Source organism: Bufo gargarizans, unplaced genomic scaffold (assembly GCF_014858855.1).
Source record: "Bufo gargarizans isolate SCDJY-AF-19 unplaced genomic scaffold, ASM1485885v1 fragScaff_scaffold_573_pilon, whole genome shotgun sequence".
Lineage (NCBI taxonomy): Eukaryota > Metazoa > Chordata > Amphibia > Anura > Bufonidae > Bufo > Bufo gargarizans.
Window position 1 is genome coordinate 1 of NW_025334138.1, and position 20,189 is coordinate 20,189.

General features: G+C 56.0%; 1 protein-coding gene across 1 annotated transcript; it reads right to left on the reverse strand.

Annotated features, from left to right (window-relative positions):
- Nucleotides 1-274: 274 nt before the first annotated feature.
- RASSF1 (Ras association domain family member 1) lies at nucleotides 275-14,267 on the reverse strand. Its single transcript, XM_044273287.1, has 2 exons — nucleotides 13,245-14,267; nucleotides 275-2,834 (listed from the first exon to the last, which is right to left on the reverse strand). Exons 1-2 carry the CDS (start codon nucleotides 13,573-13,575, stop codon nucleotides 2,617-2,619), a joined length of 549 nt encoding a protein of 182 aa, XP_044129222.1. The 5' UTR covers nucleotides 13,576-14,267; the 3' UTR covers nucleotides 275-2,616.
- Between the last annotated feature and the right edge of the window lie 5,922 nt (nucleotides 14,268-20,189).

Below are 20,189 nucleotides of genomic sequence, written 5' to 3' on the forward strand. Positions count from 1 at the left end.
ATGTCCAGACCTAAAACTGCTGACAGCTGAGGGTCTGTTACAGTTGTATCCAGTGCGCTCGACCTTCGGATCATAGATTGATTCATTCAGATCCTTCTATGTGAGGCTACGCACATGACCGCATGTGTTTTGCGGATCCATTGTAACAATGCCTAAAACGGACAAGAACAGGACATGTTCTATTTTTTTGCGGGGCTACGGAGCGGACATACGGATGCGGGCCGTACACGGTGTGCTGTCTGCATTTTTTGCGGACCCATTGAAATGAATGGGTTCACATCCTATCTCGAAAAAAAACGGAACGGACACGGAAACAAACAACGTTCGTGTGCTTGTATGCATTAAAATGTATGGGCTCCGTGGAGCCAAAGTTCGTCTCGCCCGAATTCGCGCAATAGTTCGGTGGATTCCTGCTGAATTCATATTGAAAAACTATTTAAAGCAGGGATCGGAGGTAGCGGCGAGCACCAAAGCCCAACCTCGGATTCCTATTTTTAAATGCGCAGATGTGACTACAAACTAACCGAAGTCTCGCGCCACTTCTGTCGAGGCGGACCGCGTCTCCGCGGAGCCGCTGACAATCCTCAATGTTCGGACTCCAGACTGATACATTGTAACCTCTGGACTGTACACAATGTATCCACCGCCAGGACCGCAGAGAGTCGAGCCGCTGATGTGTCCGGCCGTGTTCACACTTGCGGATTGGCGCGGTTTTCACATCCGGCTAATTATCCGTTTACTGCATGACCATTAAATAGACCATGCGGTTCTGATCCGTTTTGCCCGGTACTCCGCCGCACCACGGCCGCTCTGTGCCCGTACTCTAAAATATTTAGGACACGCCCCCTCCTGTCAAACCACGCCCACTCCCTCAAGGTTTGAAAATGACACATTTGCTGAAACTTGTTGGCGTTATCAGGCAGTGGCTCTGCCTGTGTCAGTCTTCACTGCTGTCCTCGCATTCTATTCATAGGTCAGTCAGGGCTGGGGGGAGAACGCAAGGGGAACCCTGTGATGGTGCACATGACATCTGATGCCCCCCCTGGTCATTAACCCCTTCCTGCCCCGCCGCTCAGATCTGATCATCCTAATCTTTGTTCTTTGTGTTGCCCCCGGTCACATGACCACATATCCTGGGGGGGGGGCTGCCAGATGTCAGAACATCCTGCTTTTAATAGTTCCTGGTTGTCGCCCCCCCCCCCGCGCGCTGTAACCCGATCCGCAGCCATTACTCGGACACATGGCGCCCTGTACAGCCCGTACGTGATAACCGCTGCTGTATACGAGACGCCGCAACCGCCATTTGTCGCTGACTAAACAAATGGAGTCAAAGCAAAGCCTCACAAAAAAATTCAGTACTCAAAGGGGAGAGGAAACGGCGGGAAATTAGAATTATCCACGGGGTCATGTGACCGCACAGAGAACGCTCCCCACGCTAACATTCACAAAGAACGGACTGACGGGGGAGGGGCGCCGGCCGCTTATCTCCCACTATAGACTTGACATAGCGGCGGAAAGAGGCTGGAAATAGTAAAGAAGTCCCCCAGGAAAACTGATACAGTGTGGGCGGGGCTCTCTGGATCCATGTGTCATGCTCCGCCCCCGCGGGACCTTGTTTTTTCACATTTACAGTAAAATGTCTGGGCGCGTCCTGACTCTCATCAGAATCACGGAGAAGGATCGGGCCGGCTAAGGGCAGGGACTGGCAACCTGTGGGGCTCCAGCCGCTGTGAAACCACAACTCCCAGCATGCACACCTACTCAGCTATTCTTGTAACTCCCCTAGAGGGGAGGATTCTGGGAGTTGTAGTCCAGAACAGCTGGAGTGCCGGAGGTTGCTGATCCCCTGGGACATTAGGGGTTAACATACCTGGCTGCACAGGGTGGGCACCCAGCCCATCATAGGATCTGCAGGGGCCCCACCAGTCCTGGAAATGTAGGGGCCACAGCACTCCTTAAGGGGCTTGTTCACACGGCTGTTGGTGTCCCGTGCCCGTGCTGTGAACCGCAAATTGTGGCCCGCACTGCACGGGCACCTTCCGTGGGGCAGGCGCATGGGGATCGCAGACTCATTCACTTCAATGGCTCCGCGATCCGTCTGTTCCGCAAAAAAATAGAGCAAGTTCTATCTTTTTGCGGTGCGGAGGAACAGAACGGAACCACTCCGTACTGCTTCTGTGGGGTTCCGTTCCGCATCTCCGGATTTGCGGACCCATTGAAATGAATGGGTCCACATCTGTGATGCAGAATGACACGGAACGGAGCCCGTGTATTGCGGATCTGCAAATGCGGTCCGCAATAAGGGAACAGGACACCAACAGTCGTGTGAACGAGCCCTTAGTCGAAAAAATAGTCAGCGGCCTCCGATTTCACCGGGCGGCAACAATATTTAGTCGCACAGCCGGTTTTCCAGCATGTTTGGCAGTTGGGCGCGTCGGGGGCAGGACTCCAGCCTCCGCAAATTACTAACATTTTTGCCTGTAAATAGGTATAAATATTGGCAAGAAAAATGACACCATCCAGGGGCCCGGACTGCCAGGGGCCTGGACTGCCAGGGGCCCGCCTCTTCATAAATTAGATGACTGTTAGGGCAGCACTAGGAAGGAGAAGCGGGTCTCAGTAAGGGGCCCCTATGTAGGGCTGTAGTTCCCTGCACGGCCAGGTGGTCGGGGGGCGCCAGAGTGCCCTGGTAATATGGCGGCAGGGTGATCTTACCACATTAGTGTCTTTCTCCCAGGTGGCATCTTGTGATGTGTCGCTGTCTGCGTCTTCTCCTATGCTGCAGTCTAACCGGATGAGAGCGCGGCACCGGTAGTGACACGTGAAGCTGCAGTCTACGAGACACAAGAGTAATACCGGTAAATAGTGGGGGTCCCAGCCCCCAACACTGTCCCAGAAGTGCCACTTTATTCCAGGGGCCCTGCAGCTCACGTATAGTCCAGGAGGGGGCGTCAGTGTCTGGTGAAGGCTGTACGCACACAGCAGTGTCTGGTGAAGGCTGCACGCACACAGTAGTGTCTGGTGAAGGGTGCACGCACACAGCAGTGTCTGGTGAAAGGTGCACGCACACAGTAGTGTCTGGTGAAGGGTGCACGCACACAGCAGTGTCTGGTGAAGGGTGCACGCACACAGCAGTGTCTGGTGAAGGGTGCACGCACACAGCAGTGTCTGGTGAATGCTGTACGCACACAGCAGTGTCTGGTGAATGCTGTACGCACACAGTAGTGTCTGGTGAAGGGTGCACGCACACAGCAGTGTCTGGTGAAGGCTATATGCACACAGCAGTGTCTGGTGAAGGCTGTACGCACACAGCAGTGTCTGGTGAATGCTGTACGCACACAGTAGTGTCTGGTGAAGGGTGCACGCACACAGCAGTGTCTGGTGAAGGCTGTACGCACACAGCAGTGTCTGGTGAATGCTGTACGCACACAGCAGTGTCTGGTGAAGGCTATATGCACACAGCAGTGTCTGGTGAAGGCTGTACGCACACAGCAGTGTCTGGTGAAAGGTGCACGCACACAGCAGTGTCTGGTGAAGGCTGTACGCACACAGTAGTGTCTGGTGAAGGCTGTACGCACACAGCAGTGTCTGGTGAAGGCTGTACGCACACAGCAGTGTCTGGTGAAGGCTGTACGCACACAGCAGTGTCTGGTGAAGGCTGTACGCACACAGCAGTGTCTGGTGAAGGGTGCACGCACACAGCAGTGTCTGGTGAAAGGTGCACGCACACAGTAGTGTCTGGTGAATGCTGTACGCACACAGCAGTGTCTGGTGAAGGGTGCACGCACACAGCAGTGTCTGGTGAAGGCTGTACGCACACAGCAGTGTCTGGTGAAGGCTGTACGCACACAGCAGTGTCTGGTGAATGCTGTACGCACACAGCAGTGTCTGGTGAAGGCTATATGCACACAGCAGTGTCTGGTGAAGGCTGTACGCACACAGCAGTGTCTGGTGAATGCTGTACGCACACAGCAGTGTCTGGTGAAGGCTGTACGCACACAGCAGTGTCTGGTGAAGGCTGTACGCACACAGCAGTGTCTGGTGAAGGCTGTACGCACACAGCAGTGTCTGGTGAAGGCTGTACGCACACAGCAGTGTCTGGTGAAGGCTGTACGCACACAGCAGTGTCTGGTGAAGGCTGTACGCACACAGCAGTGTCTGGTGAAGGCTGTACGCACACAGCAGTGTCTGGTGAAGGCTGTACGCACACAGCAGTGTCTGGTGAAGGCTGTACGCACACAGCAGTGTCTGGTGAAGGCTATTTGCACACAGCAGTGTCTGGTGAAGGCTGTACGCACACAGCAGTGTCTGGTGAAGGCTATATGCACACAGCAGTGTCTGGTGAAGGGTGCACGCACACAGCAGTGTCTGGTGAAGGGTGCACGCACACAGCAGTGTCTGGTGAAGGCTGTACACACACAGCAGTGTCTGGTGAAGGCTGTACGCACACAGCAGTGTCTGGTGAAGGCTGTACGCACACAGCAGTGTCTGGTGAAGGCTGTACGCACACAGCAGTGTCTGGTGAAGGCTGTACGCACACAGTAGTGTCTGGTGAAGGCTGTACGCACACAGCAGTGTCTGGTGAAGGCTGTACGCACACAGCAGTGTCTGGTGAAGGCTGTACGCACACAGTAGTGTCTGGTGAAGGGTGCATGCACACAGCAGTGTCTGGTGAAGGGTGCACGCACACAGCAGTGTCTGGTGAAGGCTGTACGCACACAGCAGTGTCTGGTGAATGCTGTACGCACACAGCAGTGTCTGGTGAAGGCTGTACGCACACAGCAGTGTCTGGTGAAGGCTGTACGCACACAGCAGTGTCTGGTGAAGGGTGCACGCACACAGCAGTGTCTGGTGAAGGCTGTACGCACACAGCAGTGTCTGGTGAAGGCTGTACGCACACAGCAGTGTCTGGTGAAGGCTGTACGCACACAGCAGTGTCTGGTGAAGGCTGTACGCACACAGCAGTGTCTGGTGAAGGGTGCACGCACACAGCAGTGTCTGGTGAAGGCTGTACACACACAGCAGTGTCTGGTGAAGGCTGTACGCACACAGCAGTGTCTGGTGAAGGCTGTACGCACACAGCAGTGTCTGGTGAAGGGTGCACGCACACAGCAGTGTCTGGTGAAGGCTGTACACACACAGCAGTGTCTGGTGAAGGCTGTACGCACACAGCAGTGTCTGGTGAAGGCTGTACGCACACAGCAGTGTCTGGTGAAGGCTGTACGCACACAGCAGTGTCTGGTGAAGGCTGTACGCACACAGTAGTGTCTGGTGAAGGCTGTACGCACACAGCAGTGTCTGGTGAAGGCTGTACGCACACAGCAGTGTCTGGTGAAGGCTGTACGCACACAGTAGTGTCTGGTGAAGGGTGCATGCACACAGCAGTGTCTGGTGAAGGGTGCACGCACACAGCAGTGTCTGGTAAAGGCTGTACGCACACAGCAGTGTCTGGTGAATGCTTTACGCACACAGCAGTGTCTGGTGAAGGCTGTACGCACACAGCAGTGTCTGGTGAAGGCTATATGCACACAGCAGTGTCTGGTGAAGGGTGCACGCACACAGTAGTGTCTGGTGAAGGCTATATGCACACAGCAGTGTCTGGTGAAGGGTGCACGCACACAGCAGTGTCTGGTGAAGGCTATATGCACACAGCAGTGTCTGGTGAAGGGTGCACGCACACAGTAGTGTCTGGTGAAGGCTGTAAGCACACAGCAGTGTCTGGTGAATGCTGTACGCACACAGCAGTGTCTGGTGAAGGCTGTACGCACACAGCAGTGTCTGGTGAAGGCTGTACGCACACAGCAGTGTCTGGTGAAGGCTGTATGCACACAGCAGTGTCTGGTGAAGGGTGCACGCACACAGCAGTGTCTGGTGAAGGCTGTACGCACACAGCAGTGTCTGGTGAAGGCTGTACGCACACAGCAGTGTCTGGTGAAGGGTGCACGCACACAGCAGTGTCTGGTAAAGGGTGCACGCACACAGCAGTGTCTGGTGAAGGCTGTACGCACACAGCAGTGTCTGGTGAAGGGTGCACGCACACAGCAGTGTCTGGTGAAGGCTGTACGCACACAGCAGTGTCTGGTGAAGGCTGTACGCACACAGCAGTGTCTGGTGAAGGCTGTACGCACACAGCAGTGTCTGGTGAAGGCTATATGCACACAGCAGTGTCTGGTGAAGGGTGCACGCACACAGCAGTGTCTGGTGAAGGCTGTACGCACACAGCAGTGTCTGGTGAAGGCTATATGCACACATCAGTGTCTGGTGAAGGCTGTACGCACACAGCAGTGTCTGGTGAAGGCTGTACGCACACAGCAGTGTCTGGTGAAGGCTATATGCACACATCAGTGTCTGGTGAAGGCTGTACGCACACAGCAGTGTCTGGTGAAGGCTGTACGCACACAGCAGTGTCTGGTGAAGGCTGTACGCACACAGCAGTGTCTGGTGAAGGGTGCACGCACACAGTAGTGTCTGGTGAAGGGTGCACGCACACAGTAGTGTCTGGTGAAGGCTGTACGCACACAGCAGTGTCTGGTGAAGGCTGTACGCACACAGCAGTGTCTGGTGAAGGGTGCACGCACACAGTAGTGTCTGGTGAAGGGTGCACGCACACAGTAGTGTCTGGTGAAGGCTGTACGCACACAGCAGTGTCTGGTGAAGGCTGTACGCACACAGCAGTGTCTGGTGAAGGCTGCACGCACACAGCAGTGTCTGGTGAAGGCTGTACGCACACAGCAGTGTCTGGTGAAGGGTGCACGCACACAGTAGTGTCTGGTGAAGGGTGCATGCACACAGCAGTGTCTGGTGAAGGCTGTACGCACACAGTAGTGTCTGGTGAAGGCTGCACGCACACAGTAGTGTCTGGTGAAGGGTGCACGCACACAGCAGTGTCTGGCGAAGGGTGTACGCACACAGCAGTGTCTGGTGAAGGCTGTACGCACACAGTAGTGTCTGGTGAAGGGTGCACGCACACAGTAGTGTCTGGTGAAGGGTGCACGAACACAGTAGTGTCTGGTGAAGGCTGTACGCACACAGCAGTGTCTGGTGAAGGCTGTACGCACACAGCAGTGTCTGGTGAAGGGTGCACGCACACAGTAGTGTCTGGTGAAGGGTGCACGCACACAGCAGTGTCTGGTGAAGGGTGCACGCACACAGTAGTGTCTGGTGAAGGGTGCACGCACACAGCAGTGTCTGGTGAAAGGTGTACGCACACAGTAGTGTCTGGTGAAGGCTGTACGCACACAGCAGTGTCTGGTGAAAGGTGCACGCACACAGCAGTGTCTGGTGAAGGCTGTACGCACACAGTAGTGTCTGGTGAAAGGTGCACGCACACAGCAGTGTCTGGTGAATGCTGTACGCACACAGTAGTGTCTGGTGAAGGCTGTAAGCACACAGCAGTGTCTGGTGAATGCTGTACGCACACAGTAGTGTCTGGTGAAGGCTGTAAGCACACAGCAGTGTCTGGTGAATGCTGTACGCACACAGCAGTGTCTGGTGAAGGCTATATGCACACAGCAGTGTCTGGTGAAGGCTGTACGCACACAGTAGTGTCTGGTGAAGGCTGTACGCACACAGTAGTGTCTGGTGAAGGCTGTACGCACACAGCAGTGTCTGGTGAAAGGTGCACGCACACAGCAGTGTCTGGTGAAGGCTGTACGCACACAGCAGTGTCTGGTGAAGGCTGTACGCACACAGCAGTGTCTGGTGAAGGCTGTACGCACACAGCAGTGTCTGGTGAAGGCTGTACGCACACAGCAGTGTCTGGTGAAAGGTGCACGCACACAGTAGTGTCTGGTGAAGGCTGTACGCACACAGTAGTGTCTGGTGAAGGCTGTACGCACACAGCAGTGTCTGGTGAAAGGTGCACGCACACAGTAGTGTCTGGTGAAGGCTGTACGCACACAGCAGTGTCTGGTGAAGGCTGTACGCACACAGCAGTGTCTGGTGAAGGGTGCACGCACACAGTAGTGTCTGGTGAAGGCTGTACGCACACAGTAGTGTCTGGTGAAGGCTGTACGCACACAGCAGTGTCTGGTGAAGGCTGTACGCACACAGCAGTGTCTGGTGAAGGGTGCACGCACACAGCAGTGTCTGGTGAAGGCTGTACGCACACAGTAGTGTCTGGTGAAGGCTGTACGCACACAGCAGTGTCTGGTGAAGGCTGTACGCACACAGTAGTGTCTGGTGAAGGCTGTACGCACACAGCAGTGTCTGGTGAAAGGTGCACGCACACAGCAGTGTCTGGTGAAGGCTGTACGCACACAGCAGTGTCTGGTGAAGGCTGTACGCACACAGCAGTGTCTGGTGAAGGCTGTACGCACACAGCAGTGTCTGGTGAAGGCTGTACGCACACAGCAGTGTCTGGTGAAGGCTGTACGCACACAGCAGTGTCTGGTGAAAGGTGCACGCACACAGTAGTGTCTGGTGAAGGCTGTACGCACACAGTAGTGTCTGGTGAAGGCTGTACGCACACAGCAGTGTCTGGTGAAAGGTGCACGCACACAGTAGTGTCTGGTGAAGGCTGTACGCACACAGCAGTGTCTGGTGAAGGCTGTACGCACACAGCAGTGTCTGGTGAAGGGTGCACGCACACAGTAGTGTCTGGTGAAGGCTGTACGCACACAGTAGTGTCTGGTGAAGGCTGTACGCACACAGCAGTGTCTGGTGAAGGCTGTACGCACACAGCAGTGTCTGGTGAAGGGTGCACGCACACAGCAGTGTCTGGTAAAGGCTGTACGCACACAGTAGTGTCTGGTGAAGGCTGTACGCACACAGTAGTGTCTGGTGAAGGCTGTACGCACACAGCAGTGTCTGGTGAAAGGTGTACGCACACAGCAGTGTCTGGTGAAGGCTGTACGCACACAGCAGTGTCTGGTGAAGGCTGTACGCACACAGCAGTGTCTGGTGAAGGCTGTACGCACACAGCAGTGTCTGGTGAAAGGTGCACGCACACAGTAGTGTCTGGTGAAGGCTGTACGCACACAGTAGTGTCTGGTGAAGGCTGTACGCACACAGCAGTGTCTGGTGAAAGGTGCACGCACACAGTAGTGTCTGGTGAAGGCTGTACGCACACAGCAGTGTCTGGTGAAGGCTGTACGCACACAGCAGTGTCTGGTGAAGGGTGCACGCACACAGTAGTGTCTGGTGAAGGCTGTACGCACACAGTAGTGTCTGGTGAAGGCTGTACGCACACAGCAGTGTCTGGTGAAGGGTGCACGCACACAGCAGTGTCTGGTGAAGGCTGTACACACACAGCAGTGTCTGGTGAAAGGTGCACGCACACAGTAGTGTCTGGTGAAGGCTGTACGCACACAGTAGTGTCTGGTGAAGGCTGTACGCACACAGCAGTGTCTGGTGAAGGGTGCACGCACACAACAGTGTCTGGTGAAGGGTGCACGCACACAGCAGTGTCTGGTGAAGGCTGTACGCACACAGTAGTGTCTGGTGAAGGGTGCACGCACACAGCAGTGTCTGGTGAAGGCTGTACGCACACAACAGTACATATACAGCATGATATATAAATCTAGAGACACCGTCATACACTGTACATATATTATGGGAATATTTGGCCACTTTCTGGGTAAATAATCCTTTTATTTCAGTGCACGTCACATGTGAATCCCCCCCCCCCCCCCTGTAGAGTGTAAGCCCCGCGGGCAGGACGCTCTCTCCTTCTGTACCAGTCTGTAACTCGTCTTGTTCATGCTTAGTGCACGTCTGTATTATGTATGTGCACCGCTTATCATATGTACATTGCCAGGGAATGAATGGCGCTTTAATAATAAATAATATACTGGGGGGGGGGGGAGGGGGGGGTGAATTTAGCTTTTTTGTTCTTTTAATGTAATTTTTAAGTTTCATTTTTTGCTGTTGCAGCTCATTTATGAATTGTCGCGCACTGGTTTTATATTTGGCGCAGGAGCTGTGGCGGCTCCTCTGGGGTGACCGGGCCCCTGTGCAATGTGGGGCTCTGCTTTTCTAAGAGCCGCCAGAAAACTGCTGCAACCTCTAGAGAAATGTCCCCTGTGACTACATTTCCATCATGTGTGCAGTGTCCTCCAGGTGGCGCTCTGTGCCTCAGCATCCTGGCACCGCTAGGGCCGCTTTCAGCTAAAGGTTTGTTACAATGTATCCAGTCTAGACAACACAGCAGCAGCTGCACAAATCTCTCTGACAGTTTGTAACAATGTATCAGTGTAGGTAACAGGTACAAAGCCTTCCATAGACTGGATACATTGTAACAGACACTCAGCTGAGAACAGGACTGGCTCTGTACAGGTTTACTGCCCTCACAGGAATGTTCTCATTCACTAACAGCTAGCAGAGATCCTGGAACTGGTGAGCGAATCAGAACCAGAGACGTCTGTCATCATCATCAGAACAATGGTGTCTGCCTCCAGAACCAGAGCCTTGTGCTGACCTAATCCTTCTCACAGCTGAAGGTGCGTTACAGTGTATCCAGTGCAGACAATCCCCTGTGAGGAAAACACAGCACAAACCTCCCTCCTGTTCTGATGGTTTGTTACAATGTGTCAGTCTGGAGTCCAAGCTGCAATCACAGAGCATTGTCTAGACTGGATACATTGTAACAAACCCTCAGCTCTGCTAGTAGGTCTGTATGGGTTTTCAGTGTCTGGATGCAAACAATCATCTGTTCATTCACTGACAGCAAGTAGAGATCTTGGAATTAGTTCGCAATTGTCATCCACAAGTAACAGCAAATGTGTGACTGCAGCTTTAGATGTGACTGGAGTGCAAAGCATAAAGTAACAGCAAATGTGTGGCTGCAGCTTTAGATGTGACTGGAGTTGGAGTATAAAGTATCAGCAAATGTATGGCTGCAGCTTTAGATGTGACTGGAGCGCAGGGCATAAAGTAACAGCAAATGTGTGACTGCAGATTTAGATGTGACTGGAGTGCGAGGCATAAAGTAACAGCAAATGTGTGGCTGCAGCTTTAGATGTGACTGGAGTGCAAAGCATAAAGTAACAGCAAATGTGTGGCTGCAGATTTAGATGTGACTGGAGTGCAAAGCATAAAGTAACAGCAAATGTGTGGCTGCAGCTTTAGATGTGACTGGAGTGTGAGGCATAAAGTAACAGCAAATGTGTGGCTGCAGCTTTAGATGTGACTGGAGTGCAAAGCATAAAGTAACAGCAAATGTGTGGCTGCAGATTTAGATGTGACTGGAGTGCAAAGCATAAAGTAACAGCAAATGTGTGGCTGCAGCTTTAGATGTGACTGGAGTGTGAGGCATAAAGTAACAGCAAATGTGTGGCTGCAGCTTTAGATGTGACTGGAGTGCAGGGCATAAAGTAGCAGCAAATGTGTGACTGCAGATTTAGATGTGACTGGAGTGCAAAGCATAAAGTAACAGCAAATGTGTGACTGCAGGTTTAGATGTGACTGGAGTGCAAAGCATAAAGTAACAGCAAATGTGTGGCTGCAGCTTTAGATGTGACTGGAGTGCAAAGCATAAAGTAACAGCAAATGTGTGGCTGCAGCTTTAGATGTGACTGGAGTGCGAGGCATAAAGTAACAGCAAATGTGTGATTGCAGCTTTAGATGTGAATGGAGTGCAAGGAATAAAGTAACAGCAAATGTGTGGCTGCAGCTTTAGATGTGACTAGAGTGTGAGGCATAAAGTAACAGCAAATGTGTGACTGCAGCTTTAGATGTGACTGGAGTGCAAAGCATAAAGTAACAGCAAATGTGTGGCTGCAGCTTTAGATGTGACTGGAGTGCAAAGCATAAAGTAACAGCAAATGTGTGGCTGCAGCTTTAGATGTGACTGGAGTGCGAGGCATAAAGTAACAGCAAATGTGTGATTGCAGCTTTAGATGTGAATGGAGTGCAAGGAATAAAGTAACAGCAAATGTGTGGCTGCAGCTTTAGATGTGACTGGAGTGCGAGGCATAAAGTAACAGCAAATGTGTGGCTGCAGCTTTAGATGTGAATGGAGTGCAAGTAATAAAGAAACAGCAAATGTGTCACTGCAGGTTTAGATGTGACTGGAGTGCAAAGCATACAGTAACATCAAGAGTGGGACTGCAGCTTTGGATGTGACTATAGAACAAGGCATAGTGTAACAGCAGGAGTTCAACTGCAGCTTTGCATTTGAGAGAAGAATAAAGCATAAAGTAACAGCAGGAGTGGGACTGCAGCTTTAGATGTGACTAGAGTGATAGGCATAGTGTAACAGCAGGAGTGGGACTACAGCTTTAGATGTGACTAGAGTGAGAGGCATAGTGTAACAGCAGGAGTGGGACTGCAGCTTTAGATGTGACTAGAGTGAGAGGCATAGTGTAACAGTAGGAGTGGGACTGCAGCTTTAGATGTGACTAGAGTGAGAGGCATAGTGTAACAGTAGGAGTGGGACTGCAGCTTTAGATGTGACTAGAGTGAGAGGCATAGTGTAACAGCAGGAGTGGGACTGCAGCTTTAGATGTGACTAGAGTCAGAGGCATAGTGTAACAGCAGGAGTGGGACTGCAGCTTTAGATGTGACTAGAGTGAGAGGCATAGTGTAACAGCAGGAGTGGGACTGCAGCTTTAGATGTGACTAGAGTCAGAGGCATAGTGTAACAGCAGGAGTGGGACTGCAGCTTTAGATGTGACTAGAGTGAGAGGCATAGTGTACAGCAGGAGTGGGACTGCAGCTTTGGATGTGACTGGAGAATAAAGCATGAAGAATTGTGAATGCAGCTCTGGAGAGAGCGGAACCTCCTCTGACATCAGCCGCACGCTCGGCCCCACGGTGAGTATGGAAGAGGATGCATGTGCATTGTGCAATACTCGCTGTTTCCATGGTAACTGTGGCGCCCAGCGCGCCGATGTGTCTCCCCATGACTGAACCCCTTTAATTTAAACTGTGCCACATTTTTCCAGGTGGCGCCCGCGATGTGCCCGCAGCAGTGACATTTGTCTGTTGGCGCCACACATCTGCACTTGTATTCCGTACGGCGCTGCAGAACGCCATCCCTATTGGCGCACATCTCGTGTTCGGTGGCGACATTTTCCCGTTGCATTACTTTGCCTCTCTGAGGCGGTCACATGACTTCACCTGACAATATTCCTGCCGTCTGACAACCTCCCGTGACTTTTTCGCCATGTGACGCGGATGAGATCGCGCCTGGACACGCGGTTCTGCGTGGCCGAATACACTTTCAAGGTGAATTGGCGCGGTGCTGTGTTTTACCGGTGATACCGGTACCATTAACCCCCTCCCCCCCGGGCGTTCGTACTCACAGGCACAGCGCAGGCTCTTCCGGTAGATGCCCCAGATGAAGTCCCCGCAGAGGTCGCACCAGGTGTACTGCGTGTGGGACGTCGGCTGGAAGTAATGGCCCTTCCCTACTTTTCCTGGCGGCAGAGCATCGTCCTGTCCTGGTGCGACCCTTCTCCGCAGGCTCCGCTGTAGGATGAGGGGCGCTCGGCCCGGGGGGATCCGCACCGCGTTCGTCCGCTCCAGGCGGTGTCCTCCTCTAGGGTTCTTGGTCAGATCCAGACCATCCAGCTCATCACGTGGACTCAAGGTCTTCAGTTCAATCATCTCATAAGACGTCTCCTGTGAGGACATCCCAGAGACCTCGGGGTGCAGCCTGAAGTCCGCAGGGGTCAGCTGTGCCCGTGACCTCTGACTGGCGCACCACTTTCTGCTGGGTCTCGTCAGCTGAGGTCTCGCCCGTCTTCATGCCCTCTCCTCGGCCGTCTCTCACTTTCGGCTTCCTTCCCCCCTCCCCTCTCTTACATTCTTCCGTCTCTCCTTCTTTGCTTTCTTGAAGTTTGAATCTCTCATCACTGATGGGAGGAAACGGTATCTGGGTCGCCGGGGATCTGCGCGTCGTGGGGTCTCGGCTATAGGAGTCTCCCCTTGAAGTTCAGTTTCCTGGTCGTGAAGGGGTTAAGGAGGCAATGCCAACAGCTGCTGCGGGGTCCGGGGGGGATGAAGCACGGACTTGGCGATCCTGCAAAGTCAGGACAAAGAAAACCAAAAGTTGGTCAGAAGACGTCGCCCAGCGCCAAAGTGACCATGGAAAACGCTCTGGAAAAGAGGAGAACGTCGGCAGCGGGCAGACGGGGGGAGAGGGGAGACCCCGCCGCGACCAGCCCTCACACATTCCGTAGACAGTCACAAAAGAAAAGAACAGATTTGGGAAGATCCTGAATGTGGGGGCGGCCACTAAAATGGCGAGAACGAAGAGAAAAATGCTCCCCGACCTGATGATCGAGCAGCAGAAGAGCCTGAGGCGACCGGGACACCGCACTCAGCACGAGGACTGTCACCTAGTAATGGTGGAGCCAGGAGGGGGCGACACAAGACGGGGGCCAGGCCACCGCACTCAGCACAAGGACTGTCACCTAGTAATGGTGGAGTCAGGAGGGGGCGACACAAGATGGGGGCCGGGGCAACGCACTCAGCACAAGGACTGTCACCTAGTAATGGTGGAGCCAGGAGGGGGCGACACAAGACAGGGGCCGGGGCACCGCACTCAGCACAATCACTGTCACCTAGTAATGGTAGAGTCAAGAGGGGGCGACACAAGACGGGGGCCGGGGCACCGCACTCAGCACAATCACTGTCACCTAGTAATGGTGGAGTCAGGAGGGGGCGACACAAGACGGGAGCCGGGGCACCGCACTCAGCACAAGGACTGTCACCTAGTAATGGTGGAGTCAGGAGGGGGCGACACAAGACGGGGGCCGGGGCACCGCACTCAGCACAAGGACTGTCACCTAGTAATGGTGGAGCCAGGAGGGGGCGACACAAGACGGGGGCCGGGGCACCGCACTCAGCACAATCACTGTCACCTAGTAATGGTGGAGTCAGGAGGGGGCGACACAAGACGGGAGCCGGGGCACCGCACTCAGCACAAGGACTGTCACCTAGTAATGGTGGAGTCAGGAGGGGGCGACACAAGATGGGGGCCGGGGCACCGCACTCAGCACAAGGACTGTCACCTAGTAATGGTGGAGTCAGGAGGGGGCGACACAAGATGGGGGCCGGGGCACCGCACTCAGCACAAGGACTGTCACCTAGTAATGGTGGAGTCAAGACGGGGCGACACAAGACGGGGGCCGGGGCACCGCACTCAGCACAATCACTGTCACCTAGTAATGGTGGAGCCAGGAGGGGGCGACACAAGACAGGGGCCGGGGCACCGCACTCAGCACGAGGACTATCATCTAGTAATGGTGGAGTCAGGAGGGGGCGACACAAGATGGGGGCCGGGGCACCGCACTCAGCACAAGGACTGTCACCTAGTAATGGTGGAGTCAGGAGGGGGCGACACAAGACGGGGGCCGGGGCACCGCACTCAGCACAATGACTGTCACCTAGTAATGGTGGAGCCAGGAGGGGGCAACACAAGACGGGGGCCGGGGCACCGCACTCAGCACAATGACTATCACCTAGTAATGATGGAGTCAAGAGGGGGCGACACAAGATGGGGGCCGGGGCACCGCACTCAGCACGAGGACTGTCACCTAGTAATGGTGGAGCCAGGAGGGGGCGACACAAGACGGGGGCCGGGGCACCGCACTCAGCACGAGGACTGTCACCTAGTAATGGTGGAGTCAAGAGGGGGCGACACAAGATGGGGGCCGGGGCACCGCACTCAGCACAACGACTGTCACCTAGTAATGGCGGAGTCAGGAGGGGGCGACACAAGACGGGGGCTGGGGCACCGCACTCAGCATGAGGACTGTCACCTAGTAATGGTGGAGCCAGGAGGGGGCGACACAAGACGGGGGCCGGGGCACCGCACTCAGCACAATGACTATCACCTAGTAATGGTGGAGCCAGGAGGGGGCGACACAAGACGGGGGCCGGGGCACCGCACTCAGCACAATGACTATCACCTAGTAATGGTGGAGCCAGGAGGGGGCGACACAAGACAGGGGCCGGGGCACCGCACTCAGCACAATGACTATCACCTAGTAATGGTGGAGCCAGGAGGTGGCGACACAAGACGGGGGCCGGGGCACCGCACTCAGCACAACGACTGTCACCTAGTAATGGTGGAGCCAGGAGGGGGCGACACAAGACGGGGGCCGCGACACCGCACTCAGCACGAGGACTGTCACCTAGTAATGGTGGAGCCAGGAGGGGGCGACACAAGACAGGGGCCGGGGCACCGCACTCAGCACAACGACTGTCACCTAGTAATGGTAGAGTCAAGAGGGGGCGACACAAGACGGGGGCCGGGGCACCGCACTCAGCACAATCACTGTCACCTAGTAATGGTGGAGTCAGGAGGGGGCGACACAAGACGGGAGCCGGGGCACCGCACTCAGCACAAGGACTGTCACCTAGTAATGGTGGAGTCAAGACGGGGCGACACAAGACGGGGGCCGGGGCACCGCACTCAGCACAATCACTGTCACCTAGTAATGGTGGAGCCAGGAGGGGGCGACACAAGATGGGGGCCGGGGCACTGCACTCAGCACAAGGACTGTCACCTAGTAATGGTGGAGTCAGGAGGGGGTGACACAAGATGGGGGCCGGGGCACCGCACTCAGCACAAGGACTGTCACCTAGTAATGGTGGAGTCAGGAGGGGGTGACACAAGACGGGGGCCGGGGCACCGCACTCAGCACAATGACTGTCACCTAGTAATGGTGGAGCCAGGAGGGGGCAACACAAGACGGGGGCCGGGGCACCGCACTCAGCACAATGACTATCACCTAGTAATGATGGAGTCAAGAGGGGGCGACACAAGATGGGGGCCGGGGCACCGCACTCAGCACAAGGACTGTCACCTAGTAATGGTGGAGCCAGGAGGGGGCGACACAAGACGGGGGCCGGAGCACCGCACTCAGCACGAGGACTGTCACCTAGTAATGGTGGAGTCAAGAGGGGGCGACACAAGATGGGGGCCGGGGCACCGCACTCAGCACAACGACTGTCACCTAGTAATGGCGGAGTCAGGAGGGGGCGACACAAGACGGGGGCTGGGGCACCGCACTCAGCATGAGGACTGTCACCTAGTAATGGTGGAGCCAGGAGGGGGCGACACAAGACGGGGGCCGGGGCACCGCACTCAGCACAATGACTATCACCCAGTAATGGTGGAGCCAGGAGGGGGCGACACAAGACGGGGGCCGGGGCACCGCACTCAGCACAATGACTATCACCTAGTAATGGTGGAGCCAGGAGGGGGCGACACAAGACAGGGGCCGGGGCACCGCACTCAGCACAATGACTATCACCTAGTAATGGTGGAGCCAGGAGGTGGCGACACAAGACGGGGGCCGGGGCACCGCTCTCAGCACAACGACTGTCACCTAGTAATGGTGGAGCCAGGAGGGGGCGACACAAGACGGGGGCCGCGACACCGCACTCAGCACGAGGACTGTCACCTAGTAATGGTGGAGCCAGGAGGGGGCGACACAAGACAGGGGCCGGGGCACCGCACTCAGCACAACGACTGTCACCTAGTAATGGTAGAGTCAAGAGGGGGCGACACAAGACGGGGGCCGGGGCACCGCACTCAGCACAATCACTGTCACCTAGTAATGGTGGAGTCAGGAGGGGGCGACACAAGACGGGGGCCGGGGCACTGCACTCAGCACAAGGACTGTCATCTAGTAATGGTGGAGTCAGGAGGGGGTGACACAAGATGGGGGCCGGGGCACCGCACTCAGCACAAGGACTGTCACCTAGTAATGGTGGAGTCAGGAGGGGGCGACACAAGACGGGGGCCGGGGCACCGCACTCAGCACAATGACTGTCACCTAGTAATGGTGGAGCCAGGAGGGGGCAACACAAGACGGGGGCCGGGGCACCGCACTCAGCACAATGACTATCACCTAGTAATGATGGAGTCAAGAGGGGGCGACACAAGATGGGGGCCGGGGCACCGCACTCAGCACAAGGACTGTCACCTAGTAATGGTGGAGCCAGGAGGGGGCGACACAAGACGGGGGCCGGGGCACCGCACTCAGGACAACGACTGTCACCTAGTAATGGTGGAGCCAGGAGGGGGCGACACAAGACGGGGGCCGGAGCACCGCACTCAGCACGAGGACTGTCACCTAGTAATGGTGGAGTCAAGAGGGGGCGACACAAGATGGGGGCCGGGGCACCGCACTCAGCACAACGACTGTCACCTAGTAATGGCGGAGTCAGGAGGGGGCGACACAAGACGGGGGCCGCGACACCGCACTCAGCATGAGGACTGTCACCTAGTAATGGTGGAGCCAGGAGGGGGCGACACAAGACGGGGGCCGGGGCACCGCACTCAGCACAATGACTATCACCTAGTAATGGTGGAGCCAGGAGGGGGCGACACAAGACGGGGGCCGGGGCACCGCACTCAGCACAATGACTATCACCTAGTAATGGTGGAGCCAGGAGGGGGCGACACAAGACAGGGGCCGGGGCACCGCACTCAGCACAATGACTATCACCTAGTAATGGTGGAGCCAGGAGGTGGCGACACAAGACGGGGGCCGGGGCACCGCACTCAGCACAACGACTGTCACCTAGTAATGGTGGAGCCAGGAGGGGGCGACACAAGACGGGGGCCGCGACACCGCACTCAGCACGAGGACTGTCACCTAGTAATGGTGGAGCCAGGAGGGGGCGACACAAGACAGGGGCCGGGGCACCGCACTCAGCACAACGACTGTCACCTAGTAATGGTGGAGTCAAGAGGGGGCGACACAAGACGGGGGCCGGGGCACCGCACTCAGCACGATGACTGTCACCTAGTAATGGTGGAGCCAGGAGGGGGCGACACAAGACGGGGGCCGGGGCACCGCACTCAGCACAATGACTATCACCTAGTAATGGTGGAGTCAAGACGGGGCGACACAAGACTAGGGCCGGGGCACCGCACTCAGCACAAGGACTGTCACCTAGTAATGGTGGAGTCAAGACGGGGCGACACAAGACTAGGGCCGGGGCACCGCACTCAGCACAAGGACTGTCACCTAGTAATGGTGGAGCCAGGAGGGGGCGACACAAGACAGGGGCCGGGGCACCGCACTCAGCACAACGACTGTCACCTAGTAATGGTGGAGCCAGGAGGGGGCGACACAAGACAGGGGACGGGGCACCGCACTCAGCACAATGACTGTCACCTAGTAATGGTGGAGTCAAGAGGGGGCGACACAAGACAGTGGCCGGGGAGCGGTACAAGATGGTGGCCGCGGCACCGCACTCAGCACAAGGACTGTCACCTAGTAATGGTGGAGTCAAGAGGGGGCGACACAAGACGGGGGCCGGGGCACCGCACTCAGCACGATGACTGTCACCTAGTAATGGTGGAGCCAGGAGGGGGCGACACAAGACGGGGGCCGGGGCACCGCACTCAGCACAATGACTATCACCTAGTAATGGTGGAGTCAAGACGGGGCGACACAAGACTAGGGCCGGGGCACCGCACTCAGCACAAGGACTGTCACCTAGTAATGGTGGAGTCAAGACGGGGCGACACAAGACTAGGGCCGGGGCACCGCACTCAGCACAAGGACTGTCACCTAGTAATGGTGGAGCCAGGAGGGGGCGACACAAGACAGGGGCCGGGGCACCGCACTCAGCACAACGACTGTCACCTAGTAATGGTGGAGCCAGGAGGGGGCGACACAAGACAGGGGCCGGGGCACCGCACTCAGCACAAGGACTGTCACCTAGTAATGGTGGAGTCAGGAGGGGGCGACACAAGACGGGGGCCGGGACACCGCACTCAGCACAAGGACTGTCACCTAGTAATGGTGGAGTCAGGAGGGGGCGACACAAGACGGGGGCCGGGGCACCGCACTCAGCACGAGGACTATCACCTAGTAATGGTGGAGCCAGGAGGGGGCGACACAAGACGGGGGCCGGGGCACCGCACTCAGCACAACGACTGTCACCTAGTAATGGTGGAGCCAGGAGGGGGCGACACAAGACGGGGGCCGCGACACCGCACTCAGCACGAGGACTGTCACCTAGTAATGGTGGAGCCAGGAGGGGGCGACACAAGACAGGGGCCGGGGCACCGCACTCAGCACAACGACTGTCACCTAGTAATGGTGGAGTCAAGAGGGGGCGACACAAGACGGGGGCCGGGGCACCGCACTCAGCACAATGACTGTCACCTAGTAATGGTGGAGCCAGGAGGGGGCGACACAAGACGGGGGCCGGGGCACTGCACTCAGCACGAGGACTGTCACCTAGTAATGGTGGAGCCAGGAGGGGGCGACACA

What these genes read in the sequence shown, in the direction of transcription:
- RASSF1 (XM_044273287.1), bottom strand. Translation starts at nt 13,575, where the DNA reads ATGTCCTCACAGGAGACGTCTTATGAGATGATTGAACTGAAGACCTTG. An exon ending in GAAGAGCCTGCGCTGTGCCT is followed by an intron (nt 2,835 to 13,244) that starts GTGAGTACGAAC and finishes TGTGTCTCGTAG; the next exon opens with ACTGCAGCTTCACGTGTCAC.